General features: G+C 37.0%; 4 protein-coding genes across 5 annotated transcripts; 2 read left to right on the top strand and 2 right to left on the bottom strand.

Moving 5' to 3' along the window:
• The first annotated feature begins 1,508 nt into the window (after nt 1-1,508).
• On the top strand, nt 1,509-4,822 carry LOC140777988 (MOB kinase activator-like 1A). Its single transcript, XM_073122465.1, has 7 exons — nt 1,509-1,654; nt 1,977-2,025; nt 2,851-2,959; nt 3,110-3,203; nt 3,296-3,429; nt 3,522-3,685; nt 4,496-4,822. Exons 1-7 carry the CDS (start codon nt 1,629-1,631, stop codon nt 4,568-4,570), a joined length of 651 nt encoding a protein of 216 aa, XP_072978566.1. The 5' UTR covers nt 1,509-1,628; the 3' UTR covers nt 4,571-4,822.
• A 428-nt stretch (nt 4,823-5,250) lies between these two features.
• Nucleotides 5,251-9,306, bottom strand: LOC140777987 (uncharacterized). Its single transcript, XM_073122464.1, has 7 exons — nt 9,027-9,306; nt 8,904-8,943; nt 8,489-8,559; nt 7,334-7,428; nt 5,966-6,033; nt 5,773-5,883; nt 5,251-5,501 (listed from the first exon to the last, which is right to left on the bottom strand). The coding sequence occupies exons 1-7, from the start codon at nt 9,235-9,237 to the stop codon at nt 5,363-5,365; spliced, it is 735 nt and encodes a 244-aa protein (XP_072978565.1). The 5' UTR covers nt 9,238-9,306; the 3' UTR covers nt 5,251-5,362.
• A 125-nt stretch (nt 9,307-9,431) lies between these two features.
• LOC140777989 (stress enhanced protein 1, chloroplastic-like) lies at nt 9,432-12,339 on the top strand. The gene is made up of 4 exons (XM_073122466.1): nt 9,432-9,592; nt 9,672-9,776; nt 11,352-11,530; nt 12,074-12,339. The coding sequence occupies exons 1-4, from the start codon at nt 9,544-9,546 to the stop codon at nt 12,176-12,178; spliced, it is 438 nt and encodes a 145-aa protein (XP_072978567.1). The 5' UTR covers nt 9,432-9,543; the 3' UTR covers nt 12,179-12,339.
• Nucleotides 12,340-16,666: 4,327 nt separating this feature from the next.
• Nucleotides 16,667-21,418, bottom strand: LOC140778117 (protein root UVB sensitive 4). Of its 2 annotated transcripts, none has more exons than XM_073122680.1 (10): nt 20,747-21,418; nt 20,095-20,241; nt 19,856-20,002; nt 19,092-19,154; nt 18,938-19,014; nt 17,996-18,101; nt 17,766-17,868; nt 17,509-17,657; nt 17,338-17,400; nt 16,667-17,217 (listed from the first exon to the last, which is right to left on the bottom strand). In XM_073122680.1, exons 1-10 carry the CDS (start codon nt 21,215-21,217, stop codon nt 16,960-16,962), a joined length of 1,584 nt encoding a protein of 527 aa, XP_072978781.1. In that variant the 5' UTR covers nt 21,218-21,418; the 3' UTR covers nt 16,667-16,959. The 2 variants fall into 2 exon arrangements, with proteins under 2 accessions (XP_072978781.1, XP_072978782.1); XM_073122681.1 differs by having other exon boundaries at nt 20,095-20,259; nt 20,747-20,888.
• Nucleotides 21,419-21,582: the final 164 nt, after the last annotated feature.

Here is a 21,582-nt window from a genome sequence, read left to right as displayed (position 1 = left end):
ATGAGAATTTTAAAAAAGGATTGCTCACTTTAGTTTTGAAAGACTAAGCGCCACCATGCTTTTTCCATCCAAAATTCACAATTTTAGTGACTTTTATGATGAAGACGCCCCTGTTGAAAGAGCAACTTTTGCAACCACAGGTACGTTTGCTCTTCTAGAGGGTATATACTTGCAACCGAACTTTGAAGTTATCCAGGGGCTTTGTATATGATCACCGTGGTCATTACAGGGCCCCCTCATGCATCTCTTAGTAAATCTTTCACTAAGAGCAAATACTGAAGAATGATAGACATGATATAACCATATCAACTACCAGTTCTATTGAAGCTTTATCTAAAATATGCACATCTGAAAGATCGAATCTTTAACTCATCGCTAACTAGATCTTACTAAGCTTCTTTTCCACATTATATCAATGTAAATACAATAAATTCAAGAAATATCCAATCGAGTGCAAGATGATTATGCCTCTTAACAGCCTAACTCTATGAACAGTCCTCGAAGACCATATTAAGCACTTCATAGACAGCCTCCAAATCTTTTAGGTGATCAAACTATAGGTAGAATCTCTAAATGGACAGAAAAGCAATGCTCGTAGCGTCCTAAATATTCAGATAAAGTTATCGAATACCAATCCATCCACATAGAAAGAAACTTAAAAGGACGACCGAATCAAAATAATATTGAAACAGGTTAGGTTACATTTCTCGATCGGAAAAGATCCAAACATTTAGGCCCCAAACACGAAATTGATACACGCAACCTAGTAATTATCCGAACATATTCACCTGCGAGGAACAGAGGAGGAGGCACGCCGACATTTCTCCGCAACATTTATCGAGTGATCGCCGACGAGAGTGGAAATAGGACGGACGGGCGGACGGACGAACGAACGAGAAATAAAAAAGTATTAAGATTCGAATCTTACGGGTGGATGTTTGTAAGGATTCAACTGCAATTTTAGAGGGTGAAAAAAAGATGAGAGGACTCCACCTGCAAATAACCCAAAATACAGGTAGTGATATGTAAAAAGTCGGAAGGTTGATATTAGGACAATAATAAAGGATTATTGGTTGGTTCGACAAATAACAACGCATATGGTATTAAGTATTAACAAAGAGGGATGAGGTGTCCTGAGTCCTTTAAGTAGAGTAAGTCCTGATATGCAAATATGTTAAAGAGGCAAAAAAAAAGTTGTAGGCGATGACGTGCAAATAAACCCCCCAAAAAATAATAGCTGGTAATGAATGGAGAACAGCATTCTATCCGCGAGGTTAGTGTTGTAACCTCTTCTCCCGCGATCGGATCGTTTGCAGAACTGAATGCAGTAGAATGCTAGTACCCAATCAAAAGATGCCACAGCCTGTCATCTTTGCAAAAAAAAAATACTGCAATCGGAGCTGTATGCGACCAATTCACTCTTTTGATGCCAGTCTGGCATTTTCTCTCTCTCTCATCCACGTATAAAAGCAACGTGTACCATCTCGTCCTCAATGTTTTGGGGGGCATTGAGAAGGGACGAAGACCGAGCTGGAGGAGAGGAAAAGAGAATAAACCAAGGGATAGTTACACCCTATTCCTCCTCTCTCTCGATTCCTCGTATTCCTATTCTTCTCCATCTGAAAGAGATGAGCCTGTTCGGCTTAGGAAACAGGTCTGTGTTCTTCTCCCGCACTCGATTCGTCCACTTTGTCGTACGTACCTTCCTTGCTCCGGCTTTGAGATATATATATATATATTTATTTATATTTGTTTCCTTCCAATTTTTGGTTGTCTTGATCTGGATAGTTGGAGAATTGGATGATGACTAAAGTTGGATCTTTTCTTTAATGACAAGATTATTGAAAAAAGTGATCTTTTTTATTCAACTCCATTGATGCGTTCTTCTCGTTCTATTCAATTGGTTGTTGATTTTGACTTATTCTATAACTTCCATGTGTTTGATGCCATCGTTGGTTGCTGGAATTTGTGAGCAGGAACCAGAAGACGTTTCGTCCCAAGAAGAATGCGCCTTCAGGGAATAAGGTCGCTTGTCCATTCTGAAATTGATTGGTGATACGTAGTTTTCTGTTCCTGTTTACCGTCTTTGTTGTTGACTATGAAAGGATTTGTATTACCTAGAGAATTTATTCTAAACAATGTGAGTTTGGTCAAGGTGCCGTTGTTTCATCTCATAAATAGAATTTAAAGGTCTACTGGTATTAAAATGGTGTTTCACATATAGATGGCCGTGTGTTTATGGGCAAATCTAGTAGGATTTTATGCTCCAGGGAAAGATTAATATTTTTCTTTAATATTTAGCTGGTGAATTTTTTTTACTTCTCATATTTCTTGTTCAGAGTTCTTGGTTGATAGATGATAAATATAATCATGGATTCGTACTTCATGAATTTTCAACTGAGCTAGGCCTATTAGATTCCTTCGCTGCACTCATTCCATAAACTTCCTGGGCCTATTGCTTTCTCCATAGGGTTATTGATACCAGGCCTAGTCAAACAGAGTGATACAATAAGCTTTGAAAATTTAGTTACTATTCAGGTTTCAAACCAAATCATCTGAATTGGGGGGATCAATGCACCATCTAAATTGCGTCTACGCAATTATTTCATATGCTACAACACTACATGATAAAAAGAGGGCATTCTTTCGGAAGGTTCTTAGTCATTTGTCAATGACTAAGATGGATGCTACCGGGGAATGAGCTCTAGCGAACGTCGATTCATGGATCAGTTTTATTTTAACTTCATAGATTGGAAGAAAAATACGTTATCTGATAGCTTAGACAATAGGTTTCTATGTCATATACTTAGTGTCTTGGATTAAAATTTTTTTCTGTTTATCACCAAGCAGGGTGCTCAGCTGAAAAGGCATATTGATGCTACCTTGGGTAGTGGGAACTTAAGGGAGGCTGTTCGGTTGCCTACTGGAGAGGATCTTAATGAATGGTTGGCTGTCAATAGTAATTCTCTGACCCTGATTTGTTATCAGTAGAATAGCGTATTTGCTACTGATAGATAAAATTATAACCATTTGATCATTCTCTGTTCTTGACATTCCCTATTGATAAAATATTCATGTATTGATACCTTTCTGTTTGCAATTTTCTCAGCCGTTGACTTCTTCAATCAAGTGAATATTTTGTATGGTACTCTAATGGAGTTTTGCACTCCAACTACCTGCCCAATGATGTCAGCAGGACCAAAGTATCTTTCTTTCAACCACTACCATAACACCTCTAGTTTGCTCGTTATGGAATTGATAACTGTGTGTTCTCTAACAAGGGGGGGCTTGACAGGTTTGAATATAGATGGGCTGATGGGGTTCAGATAAAAAAACCTATAGAGGTTTCTGCACCAAAGTATGTCGAGTATTTGATGGACTGGATTGAATCTCAGCTTGATGATGAATCTATATTTCCTCAAAAACTTGGTACTCCAAAATAAAATGGTCTTTACATACTAAAATAATCATTTGTCCTCTAATGCATTTCATGTTTTACTTACCGAAGTATACTTCTACAGGTTCACCTTTTCCTCCAAACTTCCGAGAAGTTGTTAAGACAATCTTTAAGCGTCTCTTTCGTGTATATGCTCACATCTACCACTCTCATTTTCAGAAGATTGTGAGCCTCAAAGAAGAAGCCCATCTTAATACCTGTTTCAAGCATTTCACATTCTTTACATGGGTAAAGTCTCAATCTTGTTTGAACTGATGTCTGATGTTTACATACTTCATGTTCAGCAACTTTTTGTTCTTTCCGTGCATTTTATTACTTCATCTATATAAATCTGATCTTTTGTCGGGGATCTTTTTTCTTTTTGGGTATATTATGATCAATCACCCTTCTTAAAATTAGGACACATTTTACCAAGTGTACTGATAGGGTTGTCCGGCACAGAATTACTTGTGTAACCCCCTTTAATTGAGCCATGATGCTCTTAGATTTCCATTTGAAATACCAGTTTATATGATGAACTAACCCAGATAAACTCTTTAACATGATAATTCAAAGAGATTTAATTGCTTGTAAGGCGCTCACAATCATTCAAAGAGATTTTTGCATGATGATTATCCCCTAATCAGTTTCTTTTGTCACTCTGCACCTAATAAGAAGAAAACTAGTTCCAGACATGCTTCTCACTATATTATCTGAACTCTATAACGTGGTAATTTGAAATGTTATCGCTCCTGGACACTCTTTGGTGATAAACATTATCTTGCTGTTATATTATGCCATGTTTATGCTATTCTTTTCATAGAAAAAACAAATCACATATGTAGGAGAAGATTACCCTAATTATAAAAAAGAGAGAAAATGCTAGTGTCCCAAACAGTTGTTTGTTTGATCAATTATATATATATATATACTGCAGTAATAACTGACGTGATTTTAAGAAACTACACTTTTGACAGTAAGTACCTTCTGATATGGGCAAAATATATTACATTGTGTTGGCTCAACCATTTGACTCTTCTTTGCTGGTCCTGCATGCAGGAATTTCGACTGATCGAGAAAGCAGAGCTTGCGCCACTTAATGACCTGATTGAGTCCATTATCCTTGCATACTAAGGACTCATGGCATTGTAGAGAGGATTTTGAAAAAACAATAAAAAAAAATTGGAGAAGGTTTTTGGATATAGAGAGGGCTTTAAAACAAGGGGGTTGTCAAGATAGAATTGATTGTTCCTTTCTTCTAATTTCTTATTTACAGGTCTTGTGGTCCTGAATGATTAGGTGAGATAATTAAACTATTGTCGGTCATTGTGCTGCCTATGCAACTTTATAGGGGTGCTTATCTCGCAATGTTTCTGATTGTGGAACATCTTTTTTTCACAACTTGAATAGTTGTCGCATTTAACATCTCCCTTATTGTACAAATGAATGCCCGAGTGGAAAGAATAATATGAGCACCTTGAACTGCCAGTGGAGAGAATTACAGCAACATTAAAAGACATTTGGCAGCTATAATAATAAAGAACCAACTTGCATCTAGTTTTCTCACCAAAAGGAAGAAAGAAAACGACACATCTAACTCCTATGCAATGACTTACATGATCTCATGTGTGACAACTGACTCCCCTAGATTTCGTCATCACTTTCTTCGGGGGATCAAAATTACAGCTTTATTCTGTGAAGAATGGTATGGAAGTAACAGAACCTACATTCAACAAATTGTTTCAGAAGGAAAGCAGCCTGAATTGTGACAGGGAACCATGAAACCGGATACTGCTTAAAGTGGCTGGCAGATGGATAAAAAAGAATTGTGTTCTTTTGATTAGATCCTGTTTTACTGTAATAGTAACATATGGTAACTTAATGTTTTTTCTGCAGAAAATTCACCAAGGGCCTTTAAGACGGGCATCAAAGAATGGCTTCCAACTGTCTCATGTTTGGGTCCAAGTCTTCAAGCTTATCTTCATTTCCGTAGCTTGGTATCCTGTATGCATCTGCAATTGCCTTTCCTTTATCCAGGACTGCTGATGGCACAGTTTGCAAGAGGCTGCAATAACAGGAAACTATTAGTATTTGGAGCTTATTTGCTTTCGTTAGAAGGATTAAGAGCTAGAGAGTTGGTCTAAAAAGAACTTATGTTGCTCATGCTTCCTATCATTCCAGATAACTTTAAATCTTTAACGATTGAATTCTTTGGCACGGTAAAATTGCAAAGGTTGCAGTTAAGAACATAGTGCCCATAGTTTTAGTTCCAGATTTTCTTTTCTTATTAGAAAAGGATCAGCAAAGAGAAATCTGCGAGTTGACTCTATCAGTACTTATCCAAAGCCCCCATAGCAGTCCTAATCTTGCTCCTCATAGATTCAACTGATGCTGTTGGGTCTTTCCTTGATGCACGAAGCAGCAGTGAATCGAGATCCTCCAAGGCTCTAGAGAAGGGCATAGGATTTTAGTAGTGATAGTCAGCCAAATAAACTGCATCATATCTTGTACAAAGTATGATATGTGTACCTTAGGCATTGATCGACAGCATCCGAAGCAACTTTCCCTTTACCATCATCAGTAGCATACTGTGCCACCTATAATTCCGAAGATAATGTTCAAGAAGGAACTCAGGTCATAAATTACTGCCACAGCAAATGAAACATGAGTAAGAATCATTTCAGCTAGATCCAATTTTGTGCATAAATTACCGTCAAGGAATTTATTTATGTTATATAATGCATTACATTAAGCTCAAAAGAGAAACTAGTTTTCAGTCAACGAACGCATCAACATGAGACACTGGATGTGGTAAATGAAACACTGGTCACACTAGGTAAACCAGAAGCAACGCAAGCTTTGAACTCACATTTTCTGTAAATGTCTTGACCTTGATTTCTATTTGCAATCATTCTCCATCTAACTCCAGTCCCCATACCAATTTATCCTCTAATGGTGGGAAGGGGGACTGGAATCTCCACCCCTATAGTTAGGCTCAGAAAATCCATCAACAATTCATCAAGCAAACATATTTAATGGCTGCTCAATCTGAACTTTTATGAGAAAATAACAGTTCTTCCATACCACATCTAATCTCACTTATTGTGGAATCATCCTATGTTTATGCACCACAGACATGAATCACTTTCCTAACCACATGAAACCTCAGGATCTGTTACTGCATAAATGTTGATTGACAAAGCTAGCCATTGAACATTTAGCCCCCAATTTCTTTAGGATTATCTTTTTCCCTCTTCTACATTAGAATCACTATTCAAATAATTTCACACATAAACCCAACTGCTCAATTATAATTATAATTTTACTCATAATTTCACTCAAGTTAATTAAAAAATCTTTTCTTTTCTCTCCTACCACATTCCACAAACTAAAAGTTTCCCTCAATTTTCTTGCTTATCTCCTCTCTTCCTCTTTTTAAGAAAGAAAAAGAAAATACATTTAAGATTTAAGTGCCTTGGTTACAAAAAGGCCCAAAGAAATGATAATACTTTAATATAGATTTATATCTCAAATTAAAGATATTTGAGTTAATTTTCACTCTTATTTGTATTTTTACCTAAACTTTATATCACATCAAAGGTAATTATTGTATTTGTATCACTATTCTAGATTAAAAACAAATATTGGAATACCTTACTATATATTAGATGTACAATTTTAAGAGTAAAAATCTAGAATAACTACTTTAGATTTTTCCTTTATCTGAAAGCAAACGGGCCTTAAGTTTTAAGGATTGTCAGATCCAAAGGCCTTCATGCCAAAACCTCTCTTCCAACCTAGAGTCGTTTTCAACAATACTGCCTATTTACTCCCATCTTATATATCTTGGCTATAGTAATACATTGTATCTATTATGAAATGTCTGTAAATACTTACTGCTCGAATATTTACACGCAGAGATGCTGCTGGACCAGAACGGAGCAAGGATCTGCTTTCCTCATACTTTGGCAGCTCAAGTTCCAAAGATTTCTCTGTACATAAGTAGGACAAATTATATCTATGCAAAAGATTCAGAATAGAAGTGATTAATGATAAGTAATATTAGAGGTAAACATTCTTAGGTGAACAAATGCTTAGGAAAAATGTATTACTGGACATATACGGCATGCTTGAATGATGGTAATTTAATTTGTCAAACTAATATAAAACCACTCTAGGTCTTTCTAACATATAAAAGTGAACTTATGAGTAATGATCATTTACAAGGATTTTTGTTTTGTGATGCTTAAGGAGGATGTCCACTTAGGAGATCTGAAGCAATCACAGCACTCAATGAGGAAGTCTATATTTTCACATAGCTAATATGCGATGATCCACTCTCTTTCCTTTATAAAGGGGATATAATTAAAATAAGTATTCCAACATAAAAGAAGTATAAGCATAATGACATTCAACAGTTTTTTCTGGTAAATGCTCTATGTCTGAAAACCAGAACTGATATAAGAAAACATGAGAGGAATTCACTGGGATGGATGGCAGAGTGCTCTCTATGCTTAAAACAATAGTTCACTCTTGTCTACAGGGACTTTATGGCATTGACCATCAGAATCCTTTAATATTGTCACTAAAATGATTCTCCTTTTCTTTTTCCTCACTTATTTATCAGAATTGTTAGTGTCCTGGTCCAACCAGTATATAGTAGGCTAACATCCATCCCTTATGACTGCTTCAACAATTGCATTTATTCCTTGTGCAACAACTCCCAGAGCTCAATTCCACTGTCAATCTTGACATGAAATGATACTACCCTTACTAAGAAGGACTGTATGCCAAGGTAATCAGAACATCTAACGGATTGATTAGCCATGTCATGCTAATGAGTTCCACTCCAGTCAAGAGTCTAATAATCGGAAAATTAGTTCAGAGATTCCATATATTAGCCTTGTCTGCTTAGATGGTTAGAAGGTTTTGATGCTCTGAATGATGTTTCCAGCAAAATTTTCAGCTTTAATTCGACGCATGTAGCTCCGTAAAAACTTATTCCAAAAATATTCTAAAAGAAAATTACGGCGAAAGATCATCTGTCATTACCTAGATCTTCGAATTGTGCTTGAGTCAAAAGCACGGGAGGGACATATGCTTCCAGGGGCTCCAGCTTTTTCCTGATAAAAATAATTAATCACAAAAGTAGCCTATACTCATCAACAATAATTAAATAAACAATTTTTTTCCTACACGAGGGATTTAACTGTGACATTGCAAATAAAGGATTTAATATATGGCATCAACATAAACTATACTCTTTAACTCTTAGAGTATAGTTTCCTTCTGAAATAAATAATAATAGCGCTCTCTGTTTCCATTTCTTCTATCCTACGCCAACTTTACCAAATTAGTAGCTTCAGCTTTCGATTCTTTGGGTAATAATTCCATAGTATGGCATCTCATCATTATCTCAGATGTAAACATCTATACTAGAGATGAGGGAGCGAGGTGGTGAGGTTACCGCTTCACATATTTGTCGAAGGGATTGCCCGCATTGGCGCCTGCGCCGAGATGAAGGAAAGATGTGAACCATCGGATTCAGATCTAGCGGCGAGTAAAGAATAAGGGGAGAGAGAGAACGTACGATCGGGGTGTGTGGACGAAGCACCCAGGAGGAGGAGAAGGGCGATGGAAGTCGACCGCCTGGTGCTCTCACCGCGGGGCTCCGGGGGAAGCGAAGGCGACGACCTTACGTGGATTCGGCGGCGGCGATTCGAGGTGGGGAGGTGCGGAAGGGCGCGCCGGTGAGACGAGCCGCGGAGGACGGTGACGCGCGCGGTGAGCAGAGATGACATAGGAAGGGAGAGCTTTCAAGGGAACCGCGGATGGAAAGAGGAGGAAGCCTCATCCTTTTCTACTAAATTAGTGGTCTTCTCGTGAGTGAAATTGTCATTTAACACCTTGTGTTCCGATGAAATTGTTTTCCAAGAAGTAAATGTTGAGATATCCCGAATAGAGGGGCTTTTCTATAAATCCGAGTCCACCCATTGCAATAGTCAATAGTGGCCGAGGATTTCTCCTGGATAGGTTCAGGGCCAACCGCCACAGCTTTGGATAACACGTCGGCGCGAGAGCTTGCTCTGCCCAAAGCCTTCTCTCCCATGGCCCAAGCACTCGTCGCCTCCTCTCCACCTCGGTTTTCCTACTTAGGTCACTCTCTCTCTCTCTCTTTCTACAGTAATCTCACGTTGTGGTACTCGGATGCTAAATGTGCTCTCTATGCTTGCAGAAAGGATCGCGGTGAAGTCTACTCGATCTCGCGCTTTTCCTATAATTCGCCCCTCCTCTGATACCTACGTCCTCGCTTCTTCCTTCAAGCGTGGCTCTCCCCACGGTAACTCTCTTCCGTGATACTCTTTGCTTCTAGTCTCATCTAATCCATGCGATGTTGCGAGTATCTTCCAATTATGCAGTATAATTGTCTATATTGCTTAAGATTGAAGCTTTTTCCCTATAAAGTTTGAATTTTAGCGTATTTATCACTTAGCTGAAGTTGACTTCTATTTTTCCAATAAATTTTGTGTTCTGGGTGCTAACCCTGTATTTGACGAATTGGCTTCGGATATATATATATATATATATATATATATATATATATATATATATATATATATATCACTATCTTCTTGCTTTTGTGTATCGTATCTTCTTCTAAAAAAAAGGAAAAGGATCATCTTTTGATTCCACGAAGATAGTACTTGCCTGTACTCAATGGGGATATACAATTGATGGTACTTCCTGTAGAATTTGTATTCTTATAAATGGAATGTGTGATTAACAATTTAGGACCTTAGGATGACCTTGAGTATTGCACGAATATTTAATTCGGTTTGTGGGAAATGTTCTTTTACTATTGAGAGCAGTGGAAAAATAATTATTTGTCCATTTGATCTTATTATTCATGAATGCTATTGTTTTAGATGATTCCTTCCAAATTTGAGGAGTCCCAAGCTTGGTGGAGATATGTTTGTCCTTTGGGAGTGTTTGCTTCTGTATGATGGTAGTTTCTATGTTATGTGTCAAGGATTACATCCTAATGGTAGTCATGAGCGACTTAAGTGTCATATATGGAATTGGTACATCCAAAATTTTCTTCCAATTATGATTAATACTTGAGTTGATAATTAATGATGCAAATGTAATTTCAGAATAGAATTCAATATTGACTCCTCAGAATAATAACCCAAGTTCCTTTTAGTGTGTTAGCTTTCCATCTGGTTATAGTCTTATCTGTCTGGATGTAAATTTAAGCAACAATGATTGCTTAATCCATAGTGTTCTTCAGTTTTTATGTTGAGGTTCCAGTGCAACAATTTGTTTGTAAGCTGCATAATCACATCCTGAAAGCATTTTACGAGATGGTATTGAGATACATTTTACTAGCCTAAAGTCTATAAATAAGCAACATAGCCTAGGACTAGAATTTCTCTCCAGTGTTTTTCATGGAACTTAATTGCTCCATTTTCCTTGATCTTATCTTAGGTGAACCTAGAATTTCTTTTAATTGTGACATAATGCATAGAATTGACAAATGAACTAATGCATGTATTCAATACATGCTGAAGTATTTTGGTCATTGTGTAGTTGAATTCTAAATTGACTACCTCTATGGTAATCAGAATTTTAATGTCTTTGACGTTAACCTGTTCCTGAAGAAGTCTAGCATCATTACATATATGAAACATATTTTTTGTATTAACAAAATGACAACAACAGCCAAGCCATTTATTGCAGCTATCTGGGTTGGTTATATTTATCATTTTTTCTTTAGTCAGCTATACATGCTGACTTTCTTGTATTTGATGTATTATTTACTGATCTCATTTATGTAGAGCAATAAAGATAAATCCTCTGTTAGCAATAAAGTATGATCTAAGTCAATTTTGACACCTATTTTCTTTGGATGCAGTCTTTTGGATTACTTCCACCAGAAGGGAAATTGAAAGCCCATCAGTATCTGCTTCCATAAGGTGCCAGCAGACTACAAAGGAGAATAATGGACTAGATGTATGGCTAGGCCGCCTTGCAATGGTTGGGTTTGCAACAGCAATAACTGTTGAAATTGCTACTGGGAAAGGACTACTAGAGGTACAGGATTTATGAGATCCTACACTTTCTGTGTCATTGCGAAAGCACAATCTTTAAACTTATATTTTGAAACAGATTTACAGCTCATAATATTGACAAACTTCATGTTGTAACTTTTTTTTTTCTTTAGTATAAGTGGATTCTGCATTCCATAGTATCTTCTTTCTTAATATCTTAGGAACCCAATTTTCTGTTTGTTTGAGCAGAATGTCAGCAATCTCTGCAAAATGATTATTTCATTAACTGTTTCAGTAAGATCACTGTCATTTAACATTTGACTAAAACAAATAAACTCTTCTCTAGAAGATCTGCTGTTCGGATATGTGGAATAAGTGAACTTGGTTATCTCCTGGCAGCACTTCTTAATGAGAACTTATTTTTCTAATCTGTTTCTGCTTAATACTTCATAGTAATATCTGGTATTTAGTTTTACATCCTTTATCTGCTTTGAGTGATATAGTGATCCACTTTAGTTTCTCTAATCTCATAAGAGCATAGTACGATATTTATCTGCTAAGAAACTATAAACAACTTGTTTTGCAGAATTTCGGGTTTGCAACACCGATACCGACACTTGCTTTGATCGTTACAGCATTAGTTGGAGTTCTGACAGCAATTTTTATCTTCCAGTCTGCTTCACGAGATTGATAGTTTCTGAAGTGTATATGCTTTCCTGGTCTCAGTCTATGACAAACAGGTTTTTTCATGTCAATGTGATTATTGATTTATGACAACATAATGGAGCAGTTAGTAATTGTAACATTGACGAAGAGCTCTCTTTCTGGAAAAAAAGAAAAGCATTGATGGAATTTTGGGTCTAATACATTCTGTGCTGTTGTATTTCGCATATTGTGCGTAAACTAGGGCTGTCAAAAAAACTCATTGGCTCATAAGCTCATGAGCTCGATTGCTCGAGATCTAAATGAGCTGAGTTGAGCTATATTTTTTAGCTCGAAATTTAGTCAAATCGAGTCTAGCTAAAGTCAGCTCTATTTGAATATACTTGATATATTAGATTTATATATATATATATATATATATATATATATAATTAGATGTATAATTTTTTAGCAGCACAATTAATTAAAGCTGTTTATTTTTAGCTAGTTGAATATATGGCTCTATAGTCTTATATTGAAAAATTGATAGGGTAAATATGCCCTTATAGGTATTATTCCCGCTAAAATGGCTTTGGTGGATTAGCAGAGTGTGTTTATTTGGTTTTGAATTGAGTTGGTCGAGTGAATTTGAGCTAGCTTGATATCTAAACGAGTCGAGTCAAGCCCAGGCTAAAATTTAATTAGTTTTGAGCTGGGCTGAGCTATGCACAAGCTTGTTCAAGCCTGACTTATTTATACCCTTAGCCTAAACTATATAAGAAATACCAAATAGAAAACAATAGAAGACATAAGATTTATCCGAAAATTTCTAAATAGAGAAAAACAACCATATTGCGGAACTTGCAGAAGATTATTGGACATCCAGTTCTTATTACAGCACAATCAAATCTATGGACATCTCGTTTTCTAGGAATGTACATAGAGAATGGTGGAATAATATCGTTTCCAACCAAAAACTAGATTTTATGTGATAAATAAGTAGCCTTTTCCAATGTGCCAAGAATTCAAGCAATATTTAAATCCTAAACTAAAATAAACTCTTCAAAAGTGAACCAACTCAGGCTCAAACTGCGACGTGCATGCATGCGCGTTGCGACGGAATTAGTTCACGTACGTCGCCGTTTGCAAGCTGTGCAATATATGTCCGAATGAGACTATGGGATTTCTGTATCATTGTAATTAGTTGGGGCAGGTTGCCGGGAGGGAGGCTGTGTTTCCTGGCGATGACCGCGGTGATAGGCACTGAAAAGTTGGACGGCGAGGAGGAGGGTACAAATTAAGAAATATGGTTAATTGTTCCTACTTAATTATTAGGCTATTCATGTATTGGACAATTAAGATTTTAGCAATATAGTAAGATCTAATAAGTGAGAGAGTACAAATTAAGTAAGGAGAATAATGGACCAATTAAGAAATATGGTTCGATTTGATCAGAAGCAATGTGTATATATATATACATGCATCAAAGAATATTAATTATAATACACAATTAATAATGAAAAGAATGAAGAAATCAACAAGAAGTACAATGAATCTCACTATGAGATGTCAATGCTAATGTGGTCGTTTTTAGCTTCTTTATCAGCTACGATAAGATTCCTACAAACTGGGCATGACGCCGAAACCACGCCCAACCACTGGTCGATGCAGTCGTCGTGAAACGTGTGCTTGCATCTCGGCATCACTTTCACCTCTTCTCCTCCTCCCATTTCATCTAAACAAATCGCGCATATCTCCCCCTCCCCCTCCCCCTCGCGGAAATACACCGTCACCGGGATCTTCTCCACGCGCCAGAGATCCCTTTCGGCCAATTCCACCGCGATGAGAATCTCATCCCAGGGAATAGAGTCGAAGATCACGTCGCCGGACGCAAGAAGTCTTCGACGATTCTGGCGACGACGTCGAAGGCGGCGGCAGATTGATACAAGGAGTAGGACCATAGCAAAGATACCGATGCATCCTAAGACGGCGACGATGATGAGGAAGGCGTTGAGCTCCGAGTAGGAGGCGGAATAGTCTGTGGCTGTCGTCGGCGGATGAATGGAAAGGAAAGAACTCCGAGAGAAGTAGCAGCCATGAGTATGAGAAGAGCAACAAAGGAGGAGGACAAACAAAAAAACGAGAGGAAGAGAGCGAAGGAGCAGAGCAACAAGAAACAAACAAAAACAGGGGAGCAACAGAGCGGAGGTCGAGTGTAGTTGTAGGACAAACGCGTTCCTTTTATAGCAGTGGCGACTGGCGACTGTCCGAGTCCTAGTGGGAGTAGTACGTAGGAGTTATATACGGAGTCGTAGATCTTATACGGTTTTTTCTTATATATAAAAAAACACGGTATGAAATTTAAATTTCTTTAAAAAAATAACGGTATGAAGTTTAAATTTAAATGACAAAAGAAGATAAAAATATTTACGTGCAAATTCTTAAATGAAGAAAAGTGACAGGATAGAACACTCTATTCAATTCAAATGCTAGTACAATCACTCATGGAACTCACTACTAATACAAATTTCTAATCCAAAGTTCAAACATTAATTTTTCATTTGAAATTTTGTGTAATTAGCTAGATGGGCGAAGTCTCGAATATAAGTTTCATTTATGCCAACAGAGTAAATCTTAAATTTGAAAATAGATTGCCATTTTAATGCATGTCTCAGTGCTTCGGTAGATATAGTAGTTTGTATATATATATATATATGCAAAGAGAAGTGTCTCCAAAAGTATATCTATGGAAATTAACAAGGAAGAAAAGAGAGTAGTGGAGTAATACAAACTAGAATTTTATATTAAGATAACATTTAATTTTTAATACATAAGTAAAAGCACATAAATTTACTCCTTTCCTAAGTGATCGACATGGGTGTTCAAACGGATAAAAGATCACTTGGATGGAATTCCTAATACATCGTCCGAACGCGTCAACTATGGGATGCTCGTATAGCCATGAGAGGGAACTTTGCAGAAAATAGTGAAGTATAAACTTCCTATGCTGTTGGAATAATGGAGGTAGATGAGTTATGAGATCCTACGCTCCTGGGCCATTGCAATACCACATATTTTTAAACTTCCTATGCTGTTGGAATACCACAATGTGGATGGAAAGAAGAAGATGCCGGGGAGGACACCATCCTAGGAAAGAGAATAGAAAGAAGTGGAGGATGGCAAATATAAAAGGATACAGAAATTCTCCAAAGTGAAACTTATGTATTCCACTACAAATTTTACATGACATATTTATATATAATAATATAATCATAAGATCATTGAATATAAAGAATATATATATTGTATTTTAATTATTTATGAGCCCGAAAGTTAAATATAGGCTGGACAAAGGATCAATCTTTCCTAGATACAAAGACACTTATGCTCCACTGAATTTTTTTAGCTGCTTAATCTAGGCTTCAAATCCATATGCGTCGCTGAACAATTGTTCTGAACTAAACGCCGTCAAAACTTGCATCAATCCGTTGTGTTACTGAGTTGTTCTTTAAGCTAACCGCACTGCTAAGTCATCAACCGAATCGAGCCAAATCACTAAATAATTTCTTCATAATATTTTTTGAGGTTGGAATCAAACCTATGACCTCCTTGGTCATGAGGAAAGTACCTACTAATTCTATTAGAGTTGGTTAGGATCTTACTGTATTATTGAGAGAAGAAAAATATACAGAGGAGTTCTTTCTAAAAAGAACTATACATATGAGTTGGGGTTCAAAGAATGCCTCAAAAGACAATTGGGAGAAGAAAAAGAAGAAAGGGTTTCATTTCTTCCAAATCTCGGAAAGCGAGTCTCATAAGTTGGTGGACATTCGGGCTTGCCTCCTTTTCCACAAGAATCACCAGAATAATTTGAATAGGGTGGTTGGTGGCCTGCTAAAGCCTTGGCCGCAACAATAATGTTGTGTTCGCTGAGAAGACCAGTAATTATAGAGAATGCTGGTGAATAGGGAGGCAATCCCAAAGCAAGAAGAAAGGAGTCCCATATGAGCCTCCGCAAGTTGCACTACAAAAGGAGGTGTTTAGGGATTCCAGTATCTCTCTACAAAGGGTATAAGGAAAAGGGCTCGGCAATCCTTTTCCTAGCTCTACACATCTTCTCACCAGATATAGAAGTAGATCACACTCGTGCACATTTCTAAAGAGAGTCGTATTTAGGTGCTATTTACGGATAAAGAAGAGTTAATTCGTAATTTGTACTAATCAAATGAGGCCTTTATTTAGTCGGGTATGATAAGATGATTATAGATTTATAATCCAATAGAGAATAGCAGTGGCTCTAGGAAATTAAGAGACGAGTTGTTATATAGATACGCAAAGCAAGTGCCGCATCCTAGATGTAGACCTCCCAATCTTTCTCGTAGTCGTCGCAGAGTATTGGGTAACTTCCCGAGTAGAGGGAGTATACGAGTTGAACATTTTCCTTTTCTTTTTTTTATTGGTTCGACAGCTATTAGGATTAGGATGGAAATCTAATCCGACACAATTAATGTATATGCAAAAAGGCAAAAGAAATCCATGGATAAATTGCCACAAATCAGTAGCACTTCAGATGTTAATCTTGTATAAAATACAATAAAGCAAAGGATACAACCAAAATTAAAGATTAACTATATACAATTCTCGAACAGATAAGTTAAAGAATTAACCAAGAACAAGTTACTCTTCTATCTGTCTGTCTGTCTCTGTCTGTCTGTGTCTCTGAAGGAAAAAGAGTACCGTTTGTGGCTATTTTATCTGTTAACATTAGAGTGCTAACTAATATAAACCTCCAAATATGCATAATTAGACACAGTTCTGGCTTTACTACCACTATCTTCTTTGACTGGAATCAGCATCTACAATGCTGTACCTCGTTTGCTCTTGGGAATTCAAGAGAACATTGTCCACAATCCAGCCTGCTGCTCGGAGTTCTTCCTTCAAGTCCTTTATATCTCCATATGCACGAGTTTTACTTTCAGCAACAACATTAAACCAGTCAGCTAAGATTTGGTCTTCATTGACTGTGTCTTCTGAGAAGCACTTCCAGGTGGTCTTGCTCTCATGCAATGACCTCCTGATGAGACATGCCTGTCGCAGAAAATATAACAACGGTCAATGTACTAGTGAAATATAGTCAAGTTAATCACTTGTTATTCTTCTATGCAGATGAGAACTAAGTCAACTAAATTCTGCCTAAACTATGATTACCTGCAACAGGCCAATAATGATATCCGAGGAAACCGCCTTTTCCCGTAAACAAAGAACGATCTCCTAGCAAATCAAGAAAATTTAGCATCTCTTTTCGAAGAAAAAAGAACATTAAGCTTCATGGTGACTAATATTTGTAAAATTCAAATAGGGGGTTTCTGTGTAACAAACTTGTTTTCGTCTTAATCCCTTGTAAGATCTCTCCATGCAAATAAAATAAAGATCTTCAGCACGTAAGGCTTGCAAAGTAAGAAGTGGCACCACAGACGACGAATACTTCAGATCAAGACACCCAATTCTGATTGGCCATAACTTGCTTCCTGATCCAAACCTTATTAATCATCTGTAACTTCCGTCACTGGTTTTCTCTCGATTAATATGTAGCATAGGATGAGGATATAGTACAATATTATGCAGAGAAATCTCACCTTTCCGTCTAAAGATATCGATGCCTTCCCTGCCACTAACCTCTGCAGGTGATGGGACATATCTTGAATGAATCCATGTATCAAGTATTATCTCCAATCTATCCTGATAAAATAGTAGAAACATGAGAAACAGAGTTGAGAGAGAGAGAGAGAAGATTGCAAACAACTATCCTGCAAATGCATTCTAATTATCTGGCAAAGTCAAGTGAGCAAAGGAGTAGACCACAGACCTTGGTTAATGTTTGCAGATGTACAAACTTGAGTCCATTGAAAATAGCAAATAAATCCATAGCTGCAAAAATAGGGTACACAACGAACGGAAGACCTGCTTGAAAACTTAAAGGCAATTACAGAATGTCAATTGCTATCAATAACCGTAAGGTTAAGAGAAAAAGGTAACACAAGCAACAACAACATGAAATGCAGTCATAACAATACTAAGTAGATTAGCAAAAATATATAAGAATATAGGAAAATACAAGATTGGATTCAACTAAATGAATTTCAAACTTAAAAAGGAAATTTCTGTATAATTGTACCACTTAACATCTGTATTTATTCAGCATTCACAAGCAAAGAACATATGAGATTTCCTTCAGATAGAAATTTCCTGATCTTCCTATTCTCTTATTAACAAATTAATCATTTGATAATATACTGCAAAACTACCTCTTGCTGTACCCAACTGGAAAATCCATACAACAAGAGCTATCTTTGTTCCCTTCAGGTAGCAAGTATTTTCACATATAGGAGACCATTCAATAGTTCCACAGGATTGCATAAGCCTGAATTGCAGCAAATAAATTAAACCACTTTATCCACCAATCTGGCCTTACTTAGTATACTCCAATACTCCATATCTCTCACCTACACTGCCTTGGCAGGAATACACCACAAAACATGAAGAAGATGTTGCCAAGATTTGTCTTTAAGAACTCGGGACTAACTTTTACAAGGTTAATGGCAGATGAAAAACTAGCCGATATGTTTCTCTTTTGTATAATTCCAAGAACCCTGAATTCTGAGTTGTGATTCACAGTTCTACCAACCATTTTATTAAAAAAATTGCTTGGTGTAAGAGGTGTTACTCAGATGGTATTTGCCAGATTTACATGTGATTTGCCAGATTAGACTACAGCAAAATTGCAAAACAAAGTTCAAAAAGGAAGTACCTTTGGTTACTCTTGCAGATCAAATTTAACAATGCAGCAAGCAAGAGGCCCAGATTATCAAAACAAACAGTTTGAATCTGTAAGAGAGATATGAAAGGCTTATTAAATAGAACAAAATAAAATACTTAGTAGCACATAAGAATAAGTTGTTGACCTGAGATTTTGCAGAAACTTCACCCAGGTTATCAGCAATAGCAAAGCTCCGATGAACTGCTGACTACAGAAAAATAGATATATTTGGCTTTTAAAAGGGACGTACAGCAAACTAGTGATTTCAATTTTGTAGGTCAAGAGTCTAAAGTTCAATATCTTTTATTTTTTCAGAATTAGGGAAAGAAGGAAGTTGAGGCAATCCTTTGTTTAAAGTTCTTAATACCAGGAATGATGTATGAATAGAGGCAGAGAGCCGAAGCAAATGTAGAATAATAACAGATTTTGCCATAATGTACAAAAATTGTCAACCATAACACCACTAAACTCTAGTTCCAACTATTTGTGTTGACTATAAGGATCCTTTTTCTCCATGTAATGATCAACTTTCCTAGATTTATTGACAACTTCTTATACTAGCTGTATAGCTACCTAATGTGAAACCAATCTCCCCCTCAATTCAATCTAGAACAATCTGTTGAAAGATATAGTGCCACAACCAGAGTTATTCGATGTATGCAAAAGGTTTAGCTATATTAGAAAAATTGAAAGTTCGATCTCTTGTTTTTGGTACTGGTTAACTAATCCAGTGTTAATCAATAAAAAAAAAGGTACAGTAAATACTGCAGATATAAAGTACGTTCCACTTGAATGTCAACATGGTAGGTATGAAAGAAAAGTATAGAGACAACAGAAATAATCTATAAACTCTCAAACACTAAAGAAACAATTTAACAATAAGAAGATTTAATAAGTTTAATTACTTACACCAGTTGCAAGGTAGGCAGCACGACTAATAGATTTGGCAACATTGGCTAGAGATGCAAGAAGCAAAAAGTACTTGGGAAAGACAGGTGTCAACAATTCCACCCCAATACTCAAGCTAAACAGAACAGATGTTGAGAACCTCACTCTCTGCACAAAATGAAATTGCCAATTTAGGTCAACTGACTACTTAACGAACAAAAAAAGAGAAAATCACAAGCAAATCTCAAACAAACAAAGACCTTTAAATTTGTATCAAAGGTGGATCCAAGGCTGGCAGTATATATGCATCTACTAAGACGTCCAAGACCATCTTTTAGTACCCAATTCAATGCAGCTGCAGATGCAAACGAACGAGAGTAGCCAATTCCTATTGCTCGGAACATTGCCTACCGCAAATTGCCCCACTTAGACAATAAAAGAGGGGAAAAGAACATATAAAATACTTAGATAATTTAGAATGAAACAATCTCATGATAATAAGCTTAAAGTAAGGCCACTTGTCAACTACAAGGAGTACGACATCAATTTTTTTGTGAAGAGGGTAAAATGGGATCAGATACTTTTGTGACCCCTGTTACTCAAGGAATGTAATAAAGAGGAGATGACCCAAAAGTTTTCAGGACATTCCGATATCTAGGTACAACCCATAGAATTATAAGTTTGCATTAACAAGCAGATAAATATATTCTTATATATTTTACCACCTTTATGGATCCGACATATGCCCCAACCTAAAAACCTCGGAATATTACGGCCAGGTCAACGTTTACTTTCTTTACATCTAAAAATACAAAATCTTGCAAATGATAAGGTCGAGTACAAACAAAGATACAGCTTTTCCTTAACCTATCAAACTATCTACAAGAAAGGAGAAACCAATCTAAAATATACCTGTGTGGCTAGAACCTGTAGAGAGGAGCTAAAGATTCTATGAATTAGCTTCCACTTCAGATAACACATATAATTTTCCTGAACTTGCCGCGGAACTAACAAATCCCGGACAGCCTTGGACAAAATCTCAAACAGCCGACGAAACTCATTAAAGTCGCCAAATTTATAAATCTCTTCTTGATCGAATACAACAAGGCGGAGCCTGGCGCCATCCCAGAAGTACCGAGAAGCCTTTCCAGACCTGTGGATGACGACGGGGAGCTCGACGGGGCTGAGGGCATCGCATCTATCGATCTCCCCTAGCTTAAATGGGCAGTTAACCTTCAGAGGATTGGAAAGGATTGGATCTTTGGGGAAAGAGGTGGAATTTAGCCTATGGATTTTGGAACGGGAAACTAGGTTTCGCTCTCGATGCTCCCATGGCGATTCAGGAAAGCTAGAGAGGAAACTGAGCCGAGAGGCAAATTGCATGGAAAAAAATTTGCTTAAATCGATCGAGAAAACTTGGCCTCAAAATTATATTCTCGGAGTAGTTTCTTAACCCTAAACCCTAGCCGTGTGCGAGATATTTCGGATGGGGCCGGTGAACGGCGCCCCCATCCACTTTCTCCCGCCTCGATGTCCGAGTTCGGTAAATCGGATAAAGGAAACTCATGGCGATGGATAAGGACTTAAGGAGGGTCTTGCATTTAATTATACTTTCATTTTTAATGTCCAATACTGTAATAAAAATATCCATATTGAGAGGGAAATATTTTTTTTTTTAAAATTGATTTCAATTGGGATTTTGTTCTTGGGCCGGCTCATCACAGAAAAGCCCATAAAGCCCAGTCCAA

This window comes from Typha angustifolia, chromosome 15, assembly GCF_048772165.1.
Source record: "Typha angustifolia cultivar Huaian chromosome 15, ASM4877216v1, whole genome shotgun sequence".
NCBI classification, from domain to species: Eukaryota; Viridiplantae; Streptophyta; class Magnoliopsida; order Poales; family Typhaceae; genus Typha; species Typha angustifolia.
This window is presented reverse-complemented; position numbering and strand designations above follow the sequence as displayed.